The sequence below is a fragment of the Nyctereutes procyonoides genome, unplaced genomic scaffold, assembly GCF_905146905.1.
Source record: "Nyctereutes procyonoides isolate TBG_1078 unplaced genomic scaffold, NYPRO_anot_genome, whole genome shotgun sequence".
NCBI lineage: Eukaryota > Metazoa > Chordata > Mammalia > Carnivora > Canidae > Nyctereutes > Nyctereutes procyonoides.
In genome coordinates, this window is record NW_026575043.1 from 43,796,849 (window position 1) to 43,820,610 (window position 23,762).

Genomic DNA, 23,762 nt, shown 5'->3' on the forward strand with positions numbered 1-23,762 from the left:
TGTTAGAGTCTCTCTTTCCAGTGTTTTGGGAAATATGACTCTCTGTGCCTCATTCCTTTTTATACTGTCCCAATGCATGCAGTCAGGGGGTTCTAGAGTTAGTGACAAGGTGAGTTTCTTTACCTCGTTACCCAAACTAATCACACAGACCCCAACAGCAGCAGCAGCAGCACTATCACCACCTTTCTGCTTGGCCACACCTGACGTGCCCCCTGAGGAAGAGCTGCAGGGAAAAGATTTAGTCTGCCCTCAAGCTGTGTTATTGACCAAGACTGTGTGCATCCATCACAGCCTCAGGGGAGCTCTTTTCTGACAGCTGTTCCCTGAGCAAGCAGCTCTGTGACCCACCCAGCTAAAAAATTTTGTTCTGAGTCCTCAAAGCAGCCATCCTCATCCAGGATGAGGGTGGGGCTCCCTGAATGCAGGGGGAAGCACCTTATCGCAGAGGAGAGCTGCATTTGGCACGTCCTAGAAAGAATGTGCCTTTCAACAATTCCTCACAGCCATGGCATTCTCCTTACCCCCTGGAATCACCTTTAAATGCAATGAACTTGACCCCTTGTCCACTTTCTTGACACTGTTCCAAGTGCTTTATCTACATTCCAGCCTAACACCCTCTGAGGGAGTGTGGATATCATCTGATAAGGAAAGTGAGGCTCAGAGAGAGGAAGTGATTTACCCAAGGTCAGCCAGCTAGAAAGTGGCAGAGCTAAGATTGACACCCAGTCACTGTCTGATTCTAGAACCCTCACTCAGAATCTTGAAAAACCCATCTGCATTTATGCTCATCCCATCTTCTCCCTGGGAAGGACGTGCCTTCCCCACAGTCAGCTGAAGAACAATGACACCCGCCCCCCCCCCCCCGCCCTGCCCCAGTCACCTTGCGGAGGTTGCTCTGGGGTCCATTCACCTGCCCTGACATGCACAGCAGTTAATCCCTGCCTTAGTCGCAGAGGGACGTTGCTGGTTCAGGATCAGTTCCACAGAAGACTAGAGTTCAGTGTTCCTCAGGATCTTACCTCTGTCCTGCCTCCAGTGGCTCCCCTCATGTGTCCTCACTGGATAAGGCGTGGACAGGTGTATTAGCCTGGACTTTCCCACACCCTGACACAGGGGTTCAAGTGCAAGTGGTTAATTTGGGAGATGATCCAAGGAAGCATTAGTTAGAGATAGTGAAGAGAAGAAAGCCAGAAGAGGTGTGTTAAGGCATGTCTTAGTCTGTTGTGGCTGCCATAACAAAATACCGCAGACTAGGTGGTTTACAAACTAGATTTCATGATCTCGCCATTTTGAAGGCTGAAAGTCCACGGTCAAGGTGCCTTCGGGATTGCTTTCTCCTGAGGCCTCTTTCCATGGTTGTCTTCCTGCTACATCCTCATATGGTCTTTCCTCTATGCATGGGAATCCCATCTCTTCTTCTTATAAGGACCTCAGTCCTGTTGGATTAAGACCCCACTCTTATGACCACATTCAATCGTAATGACCCCTATAAACGCTCCATCTCCAAATAGAGTCACCTTGGGGATTAGGGCTTCAACATATGAATTTGGGGTGGGGGCCACAATTCAGTCCATAACAATTTGCTGGGTGTTGTGGGCAGCTAGGACCCCATCCTACCGAGGTCCTCTGGGAGCCTGGGTCCAAGTGGGACACACCTGAGTCATCCCACTTGAGGTCAAGGACGCCAGGGTAGTTAACCACCAGCTCTTCTTACCTGTCGTGATTAAAGGATGCTCCTTGTGCATCAATCCCTCACCACCTCCAGGCTGCCATCAGCAGGGAGCCTCAGGGGCCACCAGGTGTCAGTCAAGGGGACATCTGTCACAGGGGACAGTGGATCTTTCGTTGCCCCATCACCCACTCACTGCACAATCTCACCCAGCAGAGCCCATGCCAGGCCTAACAAACCTCCCTGGTTTGAGAAGGTTCTACCCACTACGTGCCAACTGGGCCTAGCCTGGGACAGAGACAAGCTACTTTGCAAGTAGAAGTCACTATGACCAATGCTGTAAGGGAGGAAGACTGAGCAGCTAATGGGAGTAAATATGAGTGACCCAACTAGCCTTGGAGATCAAGAAAAGGCTGAGCAAATGCCAGATGCTGTACCTGGTATTGAGAGCTGAAACATCACAAGAATAGGAACATCACAAGAATAACTCTATCATCAGTATTCTTTTCAGGATCTTTTCAGTTTCAAGTAGCAGAAACGAGTCCAGAGCTACACTGGTTTCAGGCACAGCTGTATCTAGGTGTCCGAACAACACCAGCAAGCATCCCTGCTTCCCCAGCTGTCTGCAGAAGTATGAAAGAGCCCACTAGGGACTGTCAGACCCCGTGCCAATTCACTCTTTGTCTTGCTGCCTTTCTCTGCCTTCCTGTCAGCAAAGACAAGGACATCCAACGGGCACACCTGAGTTCGAATCTCACTTCCACCTCTTACTCTCCACGTGACTCTGGGCAAGGGACTTTGCCCCTCTGGGCCTCAGTACATTCTGTAAAATGGAATAACCTCTTTGGAAGGCTTTTAGGAGACTTCAGTGACCAGAGTGTGGAAAACACATAGGCCACTCATGGCTTCAGTAAATTCTGGCTCTCTCTATCTCTCTCTGTCGGACGGGCCACTAGAGATTCACAAAGGCCTGGAGCTTCGTACTCCGGGGAAGTCATTGGAAGGGGGCCTTAGGAACTCCACAGACCCCACTACTCTCTTCGCCATGTACGAAGATGCTGTTGAATTGACTAAACACAGGCCAGTGTCGACCCCGCCCCACGTTCATGGTCGCTTCCTTTATCATCCTCACAACCTGAAAGTGTACTCTTGAATTTGTAGAGTCCATGACCTGTTTTCCTTTAAGAAAGAGTCTGATGGGACTGGCAAAGTTGGGGTCCCCTGGTCTCCCCCAGCCTCCTCATACACAGGGCCCAGAGCAAGGCCTGGAAACAAGGAGGCCTTGCCCAAGGTCAAGGGAGACTTCCCTGCTTCTGCACCCCTTGTTCTGCGTGGGCCTGCCTCTGCCTCTGCCCGGGGGCCTCTCCTTTGTCTCCAGCATGTGTCTGCTCTATGGGCCTGCCTGTGTGCACTGTGTCCTGCGTCCCCAATGCTCCTTTGTCTTGGCTTTTGTGTCCAGACAACAGAGAAGGGGGGCAGAGTGTGTGTTGCTGTCATCCATCCCATCTCGTTATCCATCTGCAAACAGACCCCCTCCAGACGCCCCGCACCTGCTTCCCAGCCCTCCCAGCCGCCCCAGCAGGTGCTGCAGCCGGCCAGCCGCTCACTGCTGCCGCCAGAAAAAGGCACAGACCTCATCCAGCCGCCAGCACCGCCGCCTCCCTATCCTCCCCGCCCTCCCCGCCCTCCCCGCCCTCCCACCTCCTCTCTTCCCCTTTATGGGCAGATGCTGGCAGCCAGACAAGCCCCACGGAAGACTTTACAAGAACCCCCGACACTTGAGGGGAGCCATGCCCCCTCACCCCCAGATCCAAGGCGCCCTCAGTCCTGTCAGCATATCCTCATGAACAATCCACCAAGTCATCCTCACTGCACCCCATGTCACTGCAGTCTCTGCCTCCACCATCCCCTCCTGGGATGTCCAGCTTCTGTTGCAGCCCACCCCCCCAATCTGACCCCCTCACCCCAGCCAGAAGACTCTGGAACTGCAAAGCTGACTTCAAGGCTCCCCCACACAGCCGGTGATGTCCCACAGGTCTCAGGAGGCAAAGCAAGATCCCCACCTTGGCCTGGCCCCTGTCGACTCTCTGCATTTGTCCCTCACCAGGCTCCTGCTCCAGCTTCACACCTCCCAGCCCAGCCCTGCCCGGCGGCCTCATCATCTCTGGGAAGCCTCCTCTGACCGCCAGGTGGAAGTCGAGCCCATTAGTTACACACACTCCCTGGCTCACCCATGTCCCTCTCCTTTAGGGCTGATTTCAGTTTGGGATTGCACAGATCTGTTTGCTTGTCGGTGGGACCCATGCACATTCCACAGCCAATCTATGAGATGCCCCGTGGGAGAAAACTGCTCTGTTTTGCCACCGCAGCATCACCGGGGCTTGGCAGAGGGTCCAACACATAGGAGGCCCGCAGTGTATGTTTGTCCAAAGAATAACTAAACTGCAGCTTAAAACACTGCAGTTCTGGATAACCATCTCATAGATGGGAAAACAGAGACGGGGCAAGAAAAGTGATTTACTTTTACTTGGGCTCTATTCCAGGGTGGCCAAGCTGATGGTGTAATCATGGTGTCCCCATGGTCCCCAGCTCCTTCTGTCTTCCAAAGTTTACCTTCTCCTTCATAAGCCAATCAGACACTTCAAGCTGACATGCTCGCAGAAATGCACCCCCCTTTCAGGCACTTGGTAACCTCCTGTGAGCGATGATTGTGTCTGTGCCTCCTTGCTGCAAACACCTGCACCTGTTGCCCTGAGCACCTCCCCCTGTTTCCTTCGCATCCCTGTGGTCCTCATCCCACCCCACTCATTGCCCGTAGCAGAAGCCACACAAAAGTCTTGGGGAAGACACTAAGGAAGCTTGGAGCAAATAACACTGAGCATTTGCCATGTTCTTGGTTCTGGCCTAACGCTATAAAAGCAATAGTTATGGGGAGCCTGGGAGGCTCAGTCGGTTAAGTGTCTGCTGGTTTCGGCTCAGGTCGTGAGATCAAGCCCTGCGTCTGGCTCCTCACTCAGTGGGGAGTCTGCTTGAGAGTCTCCCTCTCTCCCTCTCCCCTTGCTCCTCCCCCTACTCTTTCTTATATAAATACATAGGTAGAAACTCTAAGAAAAAAATTAAAAATAAAATAAAAGCAATAGTGATAATAGCCCGATGGTGCCACGGATTGATGTCATTGCCATTTTACAGACAAGGAAGACTGAGGCTAAAGAAACACAGCTAGAGGGTGTCTGAACCAAGATGCAGTCCCAACAATCCACGTCAGATCCTGGCCTCACGTAAAGCCACCTCCCCACCCTGCTCCCAGTACACCTCCCCGGGTTCTCATGATCGCCCTGCCCTGACCAGCAGCCCCCATACGACCCTCCCTGCCTCCCATGGCTCCTGTCTAGTCCAGATTTTCCCACCCCCACGTGGCCATGCCGCAGCCAGTCTGCAGAACAGTACATTCTTTATTTATGAGATGCATCTGGGTTCTCTGCAAATCAGCTGGGAATGCCAAGGCGCCTGCAGGCAGGAGGTGGGAGATTCTGGAGGCCAAACGTCCTCCAGCAGGCAGCCAGGGGCTGAACTCCAGACACCAGGCTCCGGCTGGGGCACCCAGTTGGCCTGCTGATCACAGAGTGGGACTGGGGACAAAGTGATCTCTACTTGGGATCCCTTATGCATCCTGGCTTGCTGTAGGCAAGAGCAGAGGGCCCTGGGGGGTGGAGGGGTGGAAATAGGGTAGGCACTTATAGTAACTGAGTGAGCGTCTCCTCAAACCCAAGCAAAACCCTTCAAGGCAGGGATACTTGTGCCCACTTTACAGGGGAGGGAACTGAGGCTTGCAAAAAGTAAGCAAGTTCTTTCTGAATGTATAACTTTGCTCTGTCCCCTTCCCCCCCAAAAAAGAGGGAGTTAAAGTGGTTTATAATAAAGCTCAGCATAACCAGAAAACTAAATATGAAATAAGATAGAAAAATGAGTCTCGGAGAAAGGAACATGGAACCAGGAATTGAGTTCCTCTTCCAAATGCCTGTCACACGGTTCTATCTAGTTGCTAATAATCCGGAGGACTGTACATTGGTTCTGAGCACCCTGGCCGCCTAGGCAAAAAGAGAATGTGATTCGTTTTGTGGGTGTCCAAGGTCTACAAGGAGAAAAATAACTAGTGTCAGAGAGACATGGCCGTGGCTGATACTGAAAGCAGAGAAGGAATATCAGGACCCCTAATCTAATATTGGCTCCATTTCGCAGAAAGTGCCCCGCGCGCCCCTGTGTGTAACCCACTGCCCCCCACCACCCCCGCAGAGCAGCCTCCTTCGGACAGCGACTGGGAGGGTGTGCTTCTCACCAGCCACCACCAGGTGGCAGTGCGGCGCAGGTCTCAGGAGGAGGGTCCCGGGATGGGAGACCCAGGTGTGCTCCTCAGCAGCCTGGGGGCGGAGGGGCCTGAGACCCCAGCCCCATGGGGCCGAGCTTTTTGGTTGAATCTCAGCGAAGAAATCAGTGTCATGCTTCTCCACAGGGGGACAGAAGGAAGGACCCTGGACATTGAGTCAGGCGTCCCGGGTTGGAATTCCAGCCCTGCTTGCAGTTCCCTGCTCAAACTTGTGCATGTCAACGTGCCTCTCCCGGCCTCAGTCTTCTCATCTGAGCAAAGGGGTGAATCATGCCTGCTGTGGGGGGAGCGGAGCCTGAGACAGGGATCAAGACAGATGGTGGTCACCGAAGCCTTATAATAGCTGGTGGGTGAGGGGCCAGGAGCTTCTGAGCTACAGGGGAGGGGGGAAAAAAGGAACCACCTTCCCGGAAAGAAAACCCAAGGCCCTAGCTGGCACCGAGCAGGGGATGTGGTGAGGTCCTCTTCCTTTCCGCCCCTGGGTTTGGAGAAGTAAAAGAGTTCCGGGCCTTTTCAAGTGTAAATGACAGAAACCCATCCTAGAATAACTTGGGCCAAAAAGAAAAAGAAAAGGCAGAGAGAGAGTGTTATTTAGTCCCTGTGATAAAAGGCACAGGGGACGTCTGTGTCATAGGCCGGTGAGACTCACTCTGGCCATTTCTGACACCTGCTTTCCCCTCCATTGCTTCTGTTCTTAGACTGGCTTTGGTGGCAAGTTCCAACTTCGCATCTCAGATCTTAGCAAGCCCAGCACCAAGGGAATTTCTCCTTCCAGACGGTTCCAACCAAAGTTCTAGAGCTGACTCTCCTGGCTCAAATTGGGTCATGAGCCCATCCTTGGCCCATCACGGTGACCATTTTTGACCAGGCGAGGGTCATGTTCTGGCCTCTGGGATCCGAGCCCCATTCAGTGCAGAAAGGAGAGGGAATGATTTTCTCTCTCTTTTTTAGAGATATTATTTATTTATTCATGAGAGACACAGAGAGAGGCAGAGACATAGGCAGAGGGAGAAGCAGGCTCCATGCAGAGAGCCCGATGCAGGACTTGATCCCAGGACCCCAGGACCACAGCCTGAGCTGAAGGCAGACGCTTAACCACTGAGCCACCCAGGCGCCCAGGGAATGATTTTTCTAAACTAGAAGCTCCTCCCAGAAACTGTTGAAGGTCCCCGGAGGGTAGAAAGAGCAGACTGCAGCCTCTGGGAGGCCACTGTGAGGACCCAAGGGCCTGCCACCCCTAGCTTTGCTGTCAGAAGATTCAGGAGCTTGCAATAGGGAAAGGAAGGGCCCCCCACCTGGTTGATATTTCCCCTCCACTAATCCTGTAATGAAGGCCCCAGTAAACAGAGGCCCCAGGAAGTAGGAACAGGCAGGTGGTGCAAGGCTCCTCCCTGGGCCAGGTGGGGGAGGCGGGGCTGGCAGTCCGGGCCACCCCAGCGGATGGAGCTCTGCCCGGATGGATGTGTGAGGGCCTGGCTCTGTGCCCAGCAAGCTCGGTAGATGCTTTTCTTTCTCCTCTCCACAAAGACCGTGGCAGGGGCTGGGTCACTGTCATGGCACTGCTTTTGTCCTTGTTGGGGATGAACAGGTGTGCAGGGGAAAGCATGTCCCTCTGACCCCTCCCCTCCCTGCTTTCCTCCTTCACGGCCTCCTCCCTCAAATACACCCAACAGGAGTGAGATCTTCCACTTCTCACCTTCTTCCATTCTAGGTGGCTTCTTTCCTTTTTGGTTGACAGTTTCCAGCGATGTGTTGTCACCGCATCACTCCCAGGGGAGTGGCTCAGTGAGACGGTAGAGAAAGGGGAGTGTGGACAAGAGAAGGAACTGGACAGAGAGGGCACTGAGTGAAGGATCAAAGAGCCTCACCTGCCAAGAGCCCTCCCCCAACCACCCCGAAGGTCACCTTGGCTGATAAACTTGGGATCCAAGACTCAGACCCAGGTGTGCATGACTCCAAATGTGTTGTCCCCCGCTGTGCCATGCCAGCTCCGGGAGTGGTAACGTGGAAAGTGCCTGCTGTGTGGTCTTGGACCAGTGCCCTCCACTCTCTGGGCCCAGAGGACGTGGGTTTGGAATCCACAGTTCTGGACACTGTGGTCAGTCCTGCTGGCTGGGTGCAGTGTTCTTGATGGTGAGCGTTCTGTGCCTACCATCGCTGCTGGCCAAATCGCATCAATAATTCAAGTTCCCTTGCCTTTATTACCTAGGAGAATTGGTCTCCTGGCAAGATATAGAAAATAATTTCATGCTCTTTCCTCCCCTCCCAAGATCACCCCTGACAAATTGTCTCATTGATTGCCTGTCACTCCAGCTGCCATCTCACATCTGGGGTACTATTTTTTATGGTTACCAGTCTCACTCTTGGCTTTGACTCTGGCTGGTTCTTAACAGGACCGCCATCAAATTTTAATGAGCCTCCCCCATTCATTCATTCATTCATTCATTCATTCAGCAAATATTGCCTGCTTTGTCCCCCAGGAATTCAAGATTCTTCTCTGATAGACCAGAGGCTCCCCGGTTATTGACACTAAAGTGTGAGGGACTACTTCTGAAGTAGTACGAGAGGACAGGAACCTAGCAACTTGCCATTTATAAATGCTTTTTGTGCCCAGGATCTCTTTAATTCTCCCTCCAAACCTTACACTATCCACAGTGAGCTCAATCCTCTTACAGGCTGGATGGCTTCAGGCAAGTTGCTTAACCTCCCTGAGCCTAGGGCCCTCAAGATTCTGATGGGTTTTATTTTATTTTTTTTAAAGATTTTATTTATTTATTTATTCTTGAGAGACAGAGAGAGAGAGGCAGAGACACAGGCAGAGAGAGAAGCAGGCTCCATGCAGGGAGCCCGACATGGGACTCGATCTCGGGTGTCCAGGATCCCACCCTGGGCCAAAGGTGGCGCTAAACCACTGAGCCACCTGGGCTGCCCATGGCAGACCCATCTTGCATAAGGAAGGAGTGACCTGAGAACACAAGAGGAAAATGTTAAAGTTAGCCATGATAGCCAATTACAACCTAGTATGAATTATTTTGCATGCTTGTGTCCTGCCGTTCAACGGGGCTTTAGGAAACAGACTATGGAAGAAGTGGGTGCTGCTGTGGGTGTAGGAGCCCGTCCAGGAAGTGGTCTCATGGTCAGTCCTAGGGAACAGGCATTAAGAAGATATAGATGTGAGGAAATTTTACGGAGAAGACAATGAAATCAATCTCTGTGGATTCTGAGGTTTTGTTAGTACCAGGAACAAGCTCTCAGGAATGGTTGGTGGAAATTGTTGGCATTATTCTATGCCTCTGTCCTTGTGCTTTGGTACCCCCCATCTCTGCCCCCAGCCCCCTTACCTGGGGTAGTATGCCTTCCTCATGATAATGATGATAATGATAATATTAATGGTGCATGTGATGTTGGTTCCTTCCTCATGTCATATAATTTAAACTTCATAGTAATTTCTTGACATCATTATTGTTCCTTTAAAACCCATCCGTTATACATTCCCCCTGGAAGCAAAAGTGCCCCCAGGAGGTAAAAATTGGTTCTTGGGGAGGGGAAAAAAAACCTTAATTATTTTTATGTATAAAGCACAGATTCGGGCAGCCCCAGTGGTTCAGTGGTTTAGCGCTGCCTTCGGCTCAGGGGGTAATATCCTGGAGACGCAGGATGGAGTCCCAGGTCGGGCTCCCTGCATGGAGTCTGCTTCTCTCTCTGCCTGTGTCTCTGCCTCTCTCTCTGGTCGCTCATGAATAAATAAATAAAATCTTTTTTTAAAAATATTTTATTTATTTATTTATAGAGACACAGAGAGAGAGAGGCAGAGACACAGGCAGAGGGAGAAGCAGGCTCCATGCAGAGAGCCCAACGTGGGACTCTTTCCAGGGTGTCCAGGATCACGCCCTGGGCTGCAGGCAGCGCTAAACTGCTGCGCCACCGGGGCTGCCCAATAAATAAAATCTTAAAAAATAAATAAATAAAGCACAGATTCACATATAGGACACACACACACACCTGTTACATTAAAATTATAATATACTTTTGTATTAAATTGTCATATAATTTGTACTATTATTTTGTATGAAATCGTAATCTAATTCATAATAAAATTTTGTATTAAATCGTAATATAAAACTGTATTAAAATTTCACAGGGGGGTGACAATCAGCAAAAGAATGTCTGAAAAGACTTCTGGAGCAAGGAGGACAGTAATTAAGAAAAGGTGGTGAACACTAGATTTGATCCAGAAGGTTCCTTCCAACTCTGACAGCCTATGAGCCTTTGACTCTAGGTGAGGAGGGTTTGGTGGAAAATATCCAAAAGAACAGCAAGAACCAAAAACAAAACAAAACCCTTAGCTTTGCGGGGGAATAAACCTGGTATTGTGGACTGACATGCTTCCCCCCAAAATTCATATGTTGAAGTTCCAACCCCTCAGAAGTAACCAAATTGGGAGAAAAGGTCTTCACAGAGGTCCTTAAATTAGGCCATTGGGGTGTAGCCCTAACCCAGTAGGACTGGGTGCTTACAAGCAAAGGAAGGGCCCCCACGGGTGCACACACAGAGGAGAGGGTCGCATGGAGACAGAGAGGAGGAAGCCACCTGCAAGCCAAGGAGAGAAGCCTCACCAGAAATGAAGTCTGATGGCACCTGGAACTTGGACTTTAGTCCCCAGGACTGTAAGAAATCTGTATCTGTTGCTTAAGCTCCCCTAGTCTGTGTGGTGTTTTGTTTTGGCAAAGAGCAAGCCAATGTACTCGGCATGTTCGGTGAAGACTCCCCAGAGGGACATGAGGTCAGGGAGGCCACGGGAGAGGCAGGGGATGGCCAGTCTCTCAGAGAGAACTACTAAAGTGTTGCTGTGTTCCGATCTGTTTTGTTCTTAGGAGTGGGGTGGGAAGTGTGGGAGGGTTTGAGCAAGGGGGTGACAAGATCCGCCTTCCATTTTCAACAGGACTAACCACCTGGCTGCCAGGGCAGAGAACAGGTAGCTTGTGGGCAAAGGTGGGAGCAGTGGCACCACGAGGAGGAGAGGACAGTGGGGGTGGTAACTAGCGATTGGATTCTGGTACCTCCTGAAAGTCCAGCCTGTAGGATTTGCCAGTGGATGGGATTACAGAGTGAGAGAGAAAGAGAAATGTTATGGATTATTCCTCAGGTTTGGCCTGAACAGCTGGAAAAGTGTAGCTTCCGTGTTGATGGGTTCTGTTTGAGATGTGCATTAGACAGACATCCACAGGGAGGTGTAAGGGAGACAGTTGGACACTCAGGAATCAAGTTCAGAGAAGACGTGGTCATAGAGATAAGCACCAAGGACCGTCTGCCTCCCCCATCTACCCCCACCCCAGCCACACAGTCCTGGATGTTTCCCCCAGTATCACAGGATATTGGGACCCACCATAGACTTGCCCTACTTCCCCATCCAGCCTAGTGAGAGAAAGGACAAAGTGTCTTGTTTACTACTTCCCAGGGCCCGGTGCACAGGGGGTCCCAGGAAAACGATCATCTGAATGCATGGGATGCTAACCAATGAGAGGTTAAGAATTACTCAAGAGCAAATATTCCAGATACATCCCTCCCCTCCCCTTCCTGAACCAGATAATGTTATCTTTTCCAGTAGCCAGCTCAGACCCCACCCTGTCCGGTCTCTGTCCCACTTACTTACAGCAGAGGAAGACAGTCTGGAAAAAGGGCCAGAAGCCTTATGAAGTTAAGGCAATCTACATAATAAAGAACCCTGGGGGCGGGTAGAGCACGTGAGCTAGGCCGGATCTCCCCATTCCGGCTGCAAGTGGATTGGGAATTTATTTATTTGTTTAAAGACCTCCTTTAGAGGGTAGAAGATGTTAAATGAGACTCCACGGTAGTGTGTGAGAACCAAGCGGGTAAAGACAAAAGGAATGTGAGAAATTTTGCTAGGGGAGAGAACTGCTTCCTTTTGCACATGGCTTTTAAAAACACAAATTAGGAACAATTTTGCAGGAAGACAGCAGTCAACAATAGAAGTGCACCTAGGAGTGCCTGGCTGGCTCAGTCGGAAGAGGTAGAGCATGTGACTCTTGATCTCAGGGTCATGAGTTCAAGCCCATGTTGGGTGTAAGTGCACCTAATAATAGAGTATCAACATTCTGGAAGAAAGAAAAAAAAAATCAGGAAGCAAAAATGCTTAAAACTAAAAGGAGAAACAGATAAACCCAGGTTATATAGTAGGAGATACTAAGAACCCTCTCTCAGTGATTGGTTAAAAATTTAAGTTTAGGAGCACCTGGGTGGCTCAGTCGGTTAAGCATCTGCCTTTGGCTCAGGTCATGATCCAGGGGTCCTGGGATCAAGCTCCGCTCCTCCCTCTCCTTCCTGCTATCCCTCGCTATCTCTGTGTGTGTGTCTCTCTTAAATAAATAATAAAATATTTTTTAAAAATTGAGGTTCAAAAAAAATCAGCAGAGCACCTGGGTGGCTCAGTGGTTGAGTGTCTACCTTCGGCTCAGGTCATGATCCTTCTGCATCGGGCTTCTCACGGGGACCCTGCTTCTCCCTCTACCTATGTCTCTGCCTCTATCTATGTGTCTCTCATGAATAAATAAATAAAATCTTTTTTAAAAAGTCAGCAAAAATGTAGAAAAATCTAACCCACACTTGCCAAAAACACTAACCAACCTCAACTTGGCCTAAGTGACATTGACAGAACACCACAACCGACAACTTCAAAATTTAAAAGTTTTCAAGTGGGCAACCAAGTCTATCAAAAATAGCCCATCTGCTGAGCTATAAATTAAGTCTGGACTCCAGAGTATTGAATTCTTATATTGTTCCAATTTTAGTATAGGTGCTGCCGAAAGTGAGCGTGAGTATTGAAATCCGACAGAATGTGTTCTCTGTCCACAACGGACTAAGAACAAATCAGTGACAATAAAATATCTCAAAAATCCCAAAAGATAACATACCATTAAAGAACCCATGGGCCAAAGAAGAATTCACAGGGGAAAACTGGGAAATATCAGACTGAACAATCCAAATGTGGGGGAAGCAGCTAAAGCTGTGCTCACAGGGAAATTAATAGCTCTACAATGACTCTACGGTCATTTAGAAGTGCAGTGTCTAAAATGAATGACCCAAGGGTCTAGCCTCCCAAACTAGAAAAATTAAGAATAAAGGAAACCCAGAGTACACAGAAGCAAGGAAATGGTGATGGTATGAGTACAATGGAGTGAACTGGACACAGACAAATGAGTGAGCAAATCAATAAAGTAGAAAAACCAAGGTTGCTTGAGCGGATGAATAAAATTGAAAAACCACAAACTAGCGCTAGATCTTCTTTTTTTTATTACTTTTTTTTTTTGTTTCGTGCTGACTGTGCATGAACTGGCTTACATGGGTGCTGGGCTCACAGGGGCCGCAGGGGGAGGCAGAGGAGGGTGCACAGAAGAACCGCCACAGGTCCTCCGTCCAGACAAGCACACGTCTGCTTCTCCTTGTCTCCGCCGCCGCCAGGCCGCCTGCTCACTGCTGGATCCTGCGGACGCTCTGCACCTGGAAGGTCTGGGCATGAGAGCCCCACTCTCGGAAATGCTTGTAGTCACCTGAGTGGTGATCACACTCCAGCACGTACTGAAAGCCTCGGTAGCCAGGGAACTGGGAGCAAACCCAGCTAGGGAACAGAAGAGGCAGACCGTTACCCTAAAGAGGCATCAGCAAGGGGACCAAATGGGGGGGGGTGCAAAGGCTCCCATGCTGCATACACATTCCAGCCATCCCAGGCTTCCTTCACTGCCTGGAATGTGCCATGCTCTCCCCACCACTGGGCCTTTGATCATGCTCTTCCCTCTGCCAAGAACACCATTCCATTCCAGCCATTCTTAGCCTGGCACCTAGCCAAGTTATAATTATCAGTCAGGTTTCAGCTTGTTTTGAGGGCTGGTTCTCCAATTCAGGCCACTGTCCCTTACTGGTCCTCTGTAGTTCTCATATAATTAGACAAGTATCAGATTACTTGTAAAATGTCCGTCTCCTCCGCCAGCAGGTAAGCTCCTGGTGTAGGGCTGTGTGTGTCTGGTTCATTGGGATCTCTTGTGCATAGTGCAATGCCCGGCACAGAAGAGGGGCTAATAATAAAGAAGGAAGGGACGAGGGAAAAAAGGATGGGAGGGAGGAAGGATGGAAGGAGGGAGTGTGGAATCTTATTCCTTCCCCTCTTCCCTTAGCCAGAAGCCCTTCCAAGGCAAAGGCTATTGTTCTTTCCACTCATTGACCCCCTACATTGCTCAGGATTGGACAAGAATTGGTGTCTCACTTTCTGAGCTTCCATTACTCCTTCTATAAGGGGGAAGTGGATTCAGGAATCACAAGAGGCCCATCCTACTTTGGAACAACTAGATTTTCTGATGGTTAAAAAAAGGAAACTGTTAAACAAACAAAAAAACCCTGCCACCTTCACCTTCACCCCTGCCACCCCTGCCAGGAGCCTAAGGGTACTCCAAGAAGGTGGTTGTAATGTCCTCCCTAAATGAAGACCTCACATCTTGGCCTTCACCTGCCAGCCCCTGGGAAAAGAGTGAGAAGGGTCAGTCATTCCAGTTTGAAGCTGGATTCAGTCACCTAGCAGCTGGTGGACTTGGAGCAGGATGTTTGAGCCACACCTACTTCTTAAGGGCTGGACATCCATTCTCCCGCTTCTGGGGAGAGACCCCCTGCCACCCCTCCAAGTCCTGGCAATGAGCATGTGACCAACCTTAGCCAATCAGACCACCCCCTTCTTGCTCATGACAATTGGTTCAGAGTTGAGTACATGACCCAAGTCGGGCCAATGAGAGCCTTTCCTGGAACCTTTGGTGGAATCAGTGAGAAAAAAGTGCTTTCTTTCCCTGGGGCTGGCTGGGGTAAGAATGAAGCTGCCGTGTGGCCTTTGCTTGGGAAGAGCTTGCCTGGGAATTTAGCCACAATGAGGCAAGACAGCAAGAGGGGGGAAAAGACAGAACCCTGCTGTAGCACCTGGATCCAGCTGTGCCTGAAGCTAATGACAAGGGTCAATCAGTATCCTTTGGGCATAATATCAGTTTGGTATGGAAGTCTGCCACTTGAGATCCCACATATTCTTACCTTATACCTTTCTGTGCCTCAGTGTCCTCCTCTGGAATGTGGGCACCAGAGCCCCAAAGTCCCCAGCACACAGTTTTCACGGGACATATCCCCCCCCCCAACACCTCACCCCCAACAGCTTCTCCTTCTCTTCCAGGCAGAGCCTCGGATTCACTTACGCCCCCGAGTGGACGTGGAAGGAGCCCACTTCATTGCCATCCCAGCCCATGGCCTGGAGGGAGGGGTAGTCGTCACTCAGCTCGCCTTTCCTGCCCAGAAAGTTCTCTTGCTCGAAGATGGTCAGCCTCGAGTCACGGTGGTTCTGTAGGAAGAGGAAACAGTCGGACCACCAGAAGCCCAGGCAAGAACCCAGGAGCCTCTGCTAACACCCCTGCCCTTGTCCCCCCAAATCAGCCTTCCTTACAAAATCTTTTGGAAGGGTAATGAGGTTACAGAAACCTTACAAAAGGTATATACCATTTGCCCATCCAGAAATGTATACAAAGAAAATAACCATGGGGACCCCTGGGTGGCTCAGCCATGGAGCGTCTGTCTCTGGCTCAGGGCGGGTCCCAGAGTCCTGGGATCGAGTCCCGCATCGGGCTCCCTGCAGGGAGCCTGCTTCTCCCTCTGCCTGTGTCCCTGCCTCTCTCTCTCTCTCTCTCATGATAAATAAATAAAATCTTAAAAAAAAAACAATTGGTATAGATTGAATCTGTTGATAACAAACAAGACCAAAGGAAGTCTCCGGCACTGTTAAGACTGGGCTTCTGTCTCAGACATGTGAGTATGACTTCTTCCTCTGACATATCAGGTTTCTTTCTGAACTTTGGATGATAAATATATGTGCCTTGTGTGATTTGTAAAGTAATGAAAGTTGTGAGCAGCCCGGGTGGCTCAGTGGTTTAGTGCCGCCTTCAGTAGGGCCTGATCCCGGATTGAGTCCCACATCGGGCTCCCTGCATGGAGCCTGCTTCTCCCTCTGCCTGTGTCTCTGCCTCTCTCTCTGTGTGTCTCTATGAATGAATAAATAAAATGTTTAAAAAACAAAAAAATAAATAATAAAATAATGAAAGTTGTTTTTGAAGAAAAGAACCCACATCTTTTCAAGCCTCAGCTCTTCCATCTGTTAGATGGAGATAATAATGCCCACCTCCACCCATACTCCATAGACAGTAGCTGGAGTATAAAATCAGGAACACTGATAATGAATCAGGGAGAAGAAATAGAACCTTCCTCCCCACCTTGTCCTGCCACCCCCGGCACCCAGCTTCTCCAGGATCTCCAAGTCATGAAAAGAAGGACGTGAAACACACAGGGGCTCATATCATAACCGAAGCCATGAAGGTCACAATGTGTGCAGTGATCTCGTCCAGAGCCTTCCCCATGACATGGCCCCATTTCAAGATGAAGAGACCAAGGCTCAGAGAGGGGACGTCACATGGCTTGAAGAAGTGACATGAGGATTTGAACTCTGGGACGATCGGTTCCCAAATCCCACTGAAGCGGCTCAGGCCTTCCTGGGACAAGGTGGTGGCAAGGACTCACAGCACAAGCCACCGGTCGGAAGGAGGTGAGCCTGTCGGCGGGGTAGGCTGTGTTTCCACTCCAGGCATCCCAGGACGGGTACTCGCCCCGCTCCAGCACGTACTGCTGCCCTTGGAAGCCAGCATGCTCAAAGCCTACCCACCTGCGGACAGGGGGTAGAGAGTGCAAGGGGTAAGAGACCCACGTTCCGAGTCCCAGATCAATGGTTATCACTTAGGAGTTACCACTGGGGAGGCATTTAACCAATGTCTATGGGCATTTTTAGTTGTCACACTGGGAGGAGGGAGGAGAGGTTGTTTGCAACTGGCACTTAGCAAGTAGAGGCTACAGATGCTGCTGAACATCCTGAAAGCGCAGGACAGGCCCCCATCACAGAATCATCCAGCACCAAACCCACCGTGCCGAGCTGGAGAAACACAGCCCAGTCCCTGCATAGTTCACCGCCTTGCTGTAGGCCCCATAGGTAGGGGAACTGCTCTGGGCAGGTGCCTGGCCATCTTGCACGAGGTCCTCTAGACAAGGCTTGATGGCAGGCTGACCTAAGCCTCAGCGGGATTCCTCGTGATCCTCCAGGAATGTGGGAGGACAGGCAGTCTGGTGAGGAGCAGCCACAGGACCCTCTCACCTACCTCCCTTCCTTGAGGGAGGCTGCCATGAGACAGTAACTCATCCCCTCCCTGATTCCCTGGAGATATGGGACCTCCCCCACCCCACACCCTGGGGGAGGGCGTCCAGCAGGAGCCACAGCTGAAGCACAGAGAGCTCCTCAACAGCAGGGGGCTCACCACTCCTGCTGTCAGCTGGCCCCTCTTGGTGTCCTCCTGTGGGACAAGCGACTCTGTGGGACAAGCGACACTACCACCATGATGGTACTACCACCTTTGCTACGTAGCAGACTGTCCTATATGAGTAATAAAGCTGAGCATATTTTCTCCTTCCAGGAAGGATCTGTCAATTTGCTGGACATATCCCTGGACAGGTCACTGCTCCCCTCTGATCCCCAGTTCCCCGCCCACACAAAGCTGAAGCTAAAACAGATTCTCCCCGGGGTGTGAGGTGCATAAATACTACCCAAGATGACCTTAGTGGCACTCACGGGCACAGTATAAAGTGACTCCAGATCACGTGGAAAGAACATTGTTCTTCTTTCAAGCTACTTCCCAAACTTCTAGAAATTTCTATCCCGTGCAGTAGCCACTGGCCACCTGTAGCTAATTAAATTTAAACTCACATAAAATAAAACTAAAGTAAAAATTCAGTTCTTTAGATGCACCGGCTACATTTCTAGTCCTCAAAGGCCGCATGTGACCAGGGATCCAAATCAGATAGTGCAGAGGAACATTTTCACCATTGCAGAAAGTTCTACAGAAAGGTGCTGATCTAGAAGTCTCTGTGTGATGTTAGTGTGTCATTACAGTTTCACATTTCGTTAATCTCTCTCTCTCTTTCTTTTTTTCTTTTAACTCAGCTTATCTCATCCCAGAGCCTCCAGCAACAACGTTCAACTGAAGATAAATAGCATTATTTTTTACTATATCTATTTTTTATCTTCTATTTTTGCTTTCAATTTATGCCTAAGAGGGGCCTTTCAGACCCAACAATAGATTTTAAAGGTCTGCCCCTACAAGCCCGCCTCATCCAGCAGGCAGGATCTGTGTGAATGATGCTTTCTACGTTTGGGCAGTGCACAACCTGCTTAACCTTATACTACTGTCTCGCACACTCCCTAGCACTTCAGACCCAAGGAAGGTCACACTGTACAGTTAGAGCCTGAAAAGTTAGGGCCTAGAACACCTCTTTCTAGATCCCTCCCTGTCCCCCAGCCCCACCCCAACTCAAATTCTCCCTCCCCACCCTGCCCCCCAGACTCACGCTCCACTCAGCACTTTCAAAGATCGCACAGTCTCAAAGCCAAGCTCCAGCACACTGGGGCACTCTGCAGTAAACTCATGCCTCCGGCCCTGGAAACCCTCCTCATCCCAAACCACAATCTGTGACAGAAACAAAAGGTGGAGACCAGCATTAGAGTCCTGTGGGGGATGAGGGATTAGGACCTCACCCCAGGACTAAGGGTGGGGCAGGGCAGGTACAGTAAGGACTGCAAACTCGGATGCCCCCAGGGGCCAGGTAGGTAAGGATGGGGGAGGGCTGGAAATGAAATGCAAAGCCCAGACTCCACAAATTGGTGATTTCTGCTCAGCGCCACCTATTTTTGCCACCTGGGAATGCCAGCCAGATTTTCCGATTTCTCAAGACAATTGCTATATATGGACGTTTCTGTGGACCCTCCAGGTTGTTAAAAGCTGATGATAAATTCAGGGAAACAAATTATTTTTAACACAGAGGGGGCCAAAGAAACCACACCCATAGACTGTGTGCAATCAGCAGTTTGCCATCTCTGCCAGGGTGTAGATGGTTAAATCCGGGGACCAGGAGACGCAAGTTCAAATCGATACCTTGGCAAGTCCCTTCCTCTTTCTGAGCCTCGAATGCATTCTCGGCAAAACGGGCCCTCATCACATGCCCCCCAGAGTGAGGTGGGGCTTCAATGGAGGAGGATTGAGGAGGTCCCCTGGACGTAGGTTGGACCTCTACACCCGCCCCCTCACTCCTCAGACACCACCCCATGCCTCTTCCTACCTTCCAGTGTCCTGCGGACTTGGTGCACTGCAGGGTCATGTTGCCAGCTCCCTACATGAGAGAAGAACGTGATAGCCTTCCACCCTGATCGTCTGCTCTCCTTCTGGATGATAAAGCCTAGTTTGGACAATGTCGGGATCCAGAAGGGATCCAGATAGGACCAGGCTAGGAGAAAGTGTAGCTTTGGTCCATTCTTCTTCTCCATCTGTGACCTTCGCTCAGTGACTAATGTCGTCTCCCTTACTCTAAGCCTATACACCATCTCAAAACTTACCCATTCTGGGTCCCATTGCCTCTGAGTCCCACTCTGTCTTAATTTATCTGCTCACTATGGGAAAAGTTCTGTGACTGCCAGTGGGCTGGATCACCCTAGCAGGTGCCAGGGTGCTAAGTTTAAGAGAGTCTCCCCAAGACAGCACCAGACACACGAAGTGACTCTAATGGTTGCAATTGAGGCAACAGGACTATAGGAATAATCTTGTTCTTAAATGGGGGTGACAGGTATTGGTCTTGACGTTGGGGACCTGACCTTGGTAAGGGTGAAGATGACATTCAGGATGGCACAGTGACATCCTCAGGACTGGAGACCTGGTCTCCCCACCTCCCACGATGCTCGCTCAGAGCGTGGAACCCACCCCTTCTCCAAGCCTGGGACTTACCAAGACGGACCCAGAGAATATGCCAGAACATGCTGGGACCAGCCGAGGTCAGGCTCTTATAGGCAGGGAGGGGAGAGGGCCCCCGGGAGACAAAGCTCCGACTCAGCATACAAGCAGCTGAAACAAAAGCCAGTCCTGGCTGAAGTCCCAATGGAGAGGTGTCAGCAGCGTTGGCTTCAGCGGGAAGGGAAAGGGTCAGGTGGCCTCACTCAGGGATCATCCATGAAGAAGAAAAGAAGGGGAATTTCTACCTTAATCAGCTCTGGGGTACTTCCTGTTGGAGCAGGAGAATGAGCACTGGACAAGGAATCCAAAAACTTCACCCTTCCTAGCTGTGTGACCTGGAGCAGGTCTTTTCTCCCCAATTTTTGCCTATAAAACAGGACAAGAATAAACTACATCATGGAGTTGTTGTGAGGTTATGTAACATGCCTGGCACAGAGAAAACATTCCACAAATGCCTATACATTTCCTCCTTCCACAGGCCTTCCTCTTCTAGCAGGGACAATCAAGGTAGGCTTCATATTGGAGGTGCCATTTAAATCAGCCCCCAAAGGGCAAGGAGGAATTGTACAGAGTGAGATACAAGGGATGCTTTTCCTAAGCAAAATTGCAGAGGTGGGAACTTTTGGGGCATATGTATGAGAAACAGCTGGTAGGCCAATGGGGCTGGAGTTTGGGGACCCTGAAAGAGGGAGCCAGGCAAGAAAGGTGGGCTGAGCCAGGGTCTCCAGGACCCACAGAGTTCAAAAAGGAGTCCAGATGGCTCTGTCAGCAGAATAAAGGAGCTGGTGGGTGTGAACAAGCTGTGCAAACAGTCGCACATCTGTCAAATATCCAGGGTTTGTACAACTCACTTTGAGTAGCCTCTCCCTATGCTCCTCCCCCCGGGTTGACCCAAGAGGGGCCTCTCACGACATAGCAAAGAGTCTGGCTGGAAACAAGACCACTCTGGGTGGAAGCCAGCCTTGCCTCTTGACATCTGGGTGACATGGAAGATGTCTGATCTCAGCTCCTGGCCTGTAACATCACAACATGGGCTCCCTCCTGGGCTGGTTACACGCACGACTGTGATGAAGGGCTACCATGAAGATAAAAGGCTGGGAGTGCAACCTCTGGGGCCAGGCGGCCTGGGTCTGCATCCCACTTTGCTGGCTGGGAATCTCGAGCGTGTTACTTAATCTCTCTGAGCCTCAGTTTCCTCGTGTACAAAATGGATATAAAAATAAATAAATAAATAGGGCTTAGCCAAAGAGATTAGGGTATTGTGAGGGTAAACGTGAATTACACACGAAAAGCACTTTCTGTTCCGAACAGCTCCTGAAATGCAGAAAGCATTATGTGCCTCCTCATTGTCATCATCATTGCTAATAATAAAAATGATTACCCTTAGGATATCTGTGACTCCATGGTTCTTGCAGTGTTATTCACAATAGCCAAAATATGGGGAAAACCTGGTGTCCATAATAAATGGAGGCATAAATATATATATATATATATATATATATATATATATATATATTACTTAGCCACGAGAAAAAAGAAAATTCTGCCATTTTTAGTAACACAGGTGGACCTCGGGAGCAATTATGCTAAGTTGACCATGTCATACAGAGAAAGACAAGTACCCTATATGGCTGATATATGAGATCTACGAAAGACGAAGTCAGAAACAGAGAGTAAAATGAGGTTCCAGGGGCTGGGGAGTGGGGGAAATGGGGAGATGTGGCTCGCAGGGGATAAACTACCAGTTATCGGATTAGGAAGTTTGGGGATCTAGCGCACAGCATGGCCATTATACCTAATAACACTGCATCATGTATTTGAATGTTGCTAAGACAGTAGATCTTCAGTGTTCTCAACCACAAAAAAGAAACAGCAATTGTGTGACCCAATGGAGGTGGAAGCTAATAGGACGGGAGTAATTGTTTTGCAATTTATGCATGTATCAAATCAATGCCTTGTATACCTTATACTTACACAACGGTATGTGCCCATAAAGTTGAAAAAAATACTATTAAATAATTCTTCATATGAAAGCAGAAGTGCATTGTTTTCAAGAGCTTGGGTTCAGGAGTTAAAAAGATGTGACTCCGATTCCATTTTGGGGATGAGGCACAAGGCTGAGAGCAGAGAAAGGGACTAGTCTTGATTTCCTCATCTGCAAGTGGGACTCATCCCAGAGATACCCCCTCATAGTGAGGATTACAGGACCCAAGTCAGTAAATGCTCAGGGTGTAGCCACCCAGCATGGGGGGCCAGCCCCCACCTCTGCCCCCACCCCTTGGCAAGTGGCCAATAGCCATGGGGGACATGGAACTGCCCCAGACAGCCTGGCCTTGAAGCCCAGACCTATGGGTGCCCCCCCACCTAGCCACAGGCATCTTGGCCCAGATTCCAGTGGCTGCCCCATCCTGTGGTTCCCGCCCCCCTTCCCAGGCCTTGGCCCAGGATGAAAGGCTGAGGGGGAGGCTGGGAAGTGAGGGGAGGCTGGCTAGGGGTGGAGAAGCAGACAGACAGCAGAGCTGGCCCCAGGCCATGGTGATCTCAAGGTGGGAGCTGGGCTCTGTGGGGGGCCGGGTCCCTGGACCCCCCACAGAAGAGGCAGGAACCGGTGCTGCCACCACCACTTGGGGGCCAGGGAGCGGCTCCCTGGCCCCGCAGGCCCCCCCAGCTCACTGTGAGCTCACACTGTGTGACCGTGTAGGAGTCACTTATTCCCACCGGGCCTCAGTTTCTCCCACTTGTGAAAGGAGGGAATTGGATGGTAAGCCTCCTGGTGTCTGTTCCACTGCTCTGAGTTTTGATTGCTCTGTTTGGCTTCTATCTCTGTCTTTTCCTCTTCACTGCCCATCTCCCCCATGGCTCCTCTGCATTTCTGTCTTCCTCTCTTTCTCTGTGACTCTCCACTTTTCCCAGCCAGTCGCCCTACTACTCTTCCCCCATCCTGCTTCCCCTACCACCCCCTGCACCCCAGGTTCCATTGTGAGCCACTGGCATAACCATTTAGTCCCCCTCAAACTGAATGAAGGTTCACTCTATGCCAGACCCTGTGCTAGGTGTTGAGGTCAAACAGAGCACAAACACACACACGCACACACAAAATAAATAAAATAATAAAAAATAAATTAAAAAAATAAAAAGCAGAGCACAAGAAGTGGTAGGGCTCTGGGCTTCCCCAAGGAAGTCATGTTCCTGGCCACCAGCTCTGTCCCCAGGGTCAGATTATGGAGAGCAGGTTCTACAGGCAGGTCAGGGAAGGGGAGGAGATGAATCTGGGTCCAGTATGGGTAGAGGAAGAAGACTCAGGCTTGGAACATTCAACTCACCTGAGCACAGCGCCCTCCCCTCACTCCCACTTACTATCCTGATTTCTATTCTGGAGGCAGAAAGTCAGGCCAGAGCCAAGGTCAGAGAGCCTGAGAATGAAGCAGATAGGCCCCCCAGCCAGCCTGTTGGGGGGCAGTACCTGGCTCTGACCTCTCTGTCAGAGAGCTTGCTTGGCTCATCTGTGAAATGGGTCCTGAAAGTATGAAATAGGGGCACCTGGGTGGCTCAGCAGTTGAGTGTGTGCCTTTGGCTTAGGTCGTGATCCTGGGGTCCTGGCATTGAGCCCCACATCAGGCTCCCCGCAGGGAGCCTGCTTCTCCCTCTGCCTGTGTCTCTGCCTCTCTCTGTGTGTCTCATGCATAAATAGATAAAATCTTAAAAAAAAAAAAGTACCAAATAAGGTGGATTGTCCTCGGGCTTGACCAAGACGGCGCGGGGAGTGCATCTGGTGCTGTGGTAGGTACACAGC

The 23,762-nt window shown here is 50.3% G+C and overlaps 1 protein-coding gene across 1 annotated transcript; it reads right to left on the reverse strand.

Moving 5' to 3' along the window:
- Positions 1-13,425: 13,425 nt before the first annotated feature.
- On the reverse strand, positions 13,426-19,343 carry CRYBA4 (crystallin beta A4). The gene is made up of 5 exons (XM_055323268.1): positions 19,305-19,343; positions 18,537-18,655; positions 16,665-16,806; positions 15,296-15,438; positions 13,426-13,689 (listed from the first exon to the last, which is right to left on the reverse strand). The coding sequence occupies exons 1-5, from the start codon at positions 19,341-19,343 to the stop codon at positions 13,542-13,544; spliced, it is 591 nt and encodes a 196-aa protein (XP_055179243.1). The 3' UTR covers positions 13,426-13,541.
- Between the last annotated feature and the right edge of the window lie 4,419 nt (positions 19,344-23,762).

Excerpts from the sequence above, each read along its gene's own strand:
- CRYBA4 (XM_055323268.1), bottom strand. The coding sequence starts at position 19,343 with ATGACCCTGCAGTGCACCAAGTCCGCAGGACACTGGAAG. Across the intron at positions 16,807-18,536 it reads TTGAAAGTGCTGAGTGGAGC|GTGGGTAGGCTTTGAGCATG; the intron begins GTGAGTCTGGGG and ends CCCTGTCCGCAG. Across the intron at positions 15,439-16,664 it reads TCCGACCGGTGGCTTGTGCT|AACCACCGTGACTCGAGGCT; the intron begins GTGAGTCCTTGC and ends CTCTTCCTACAG.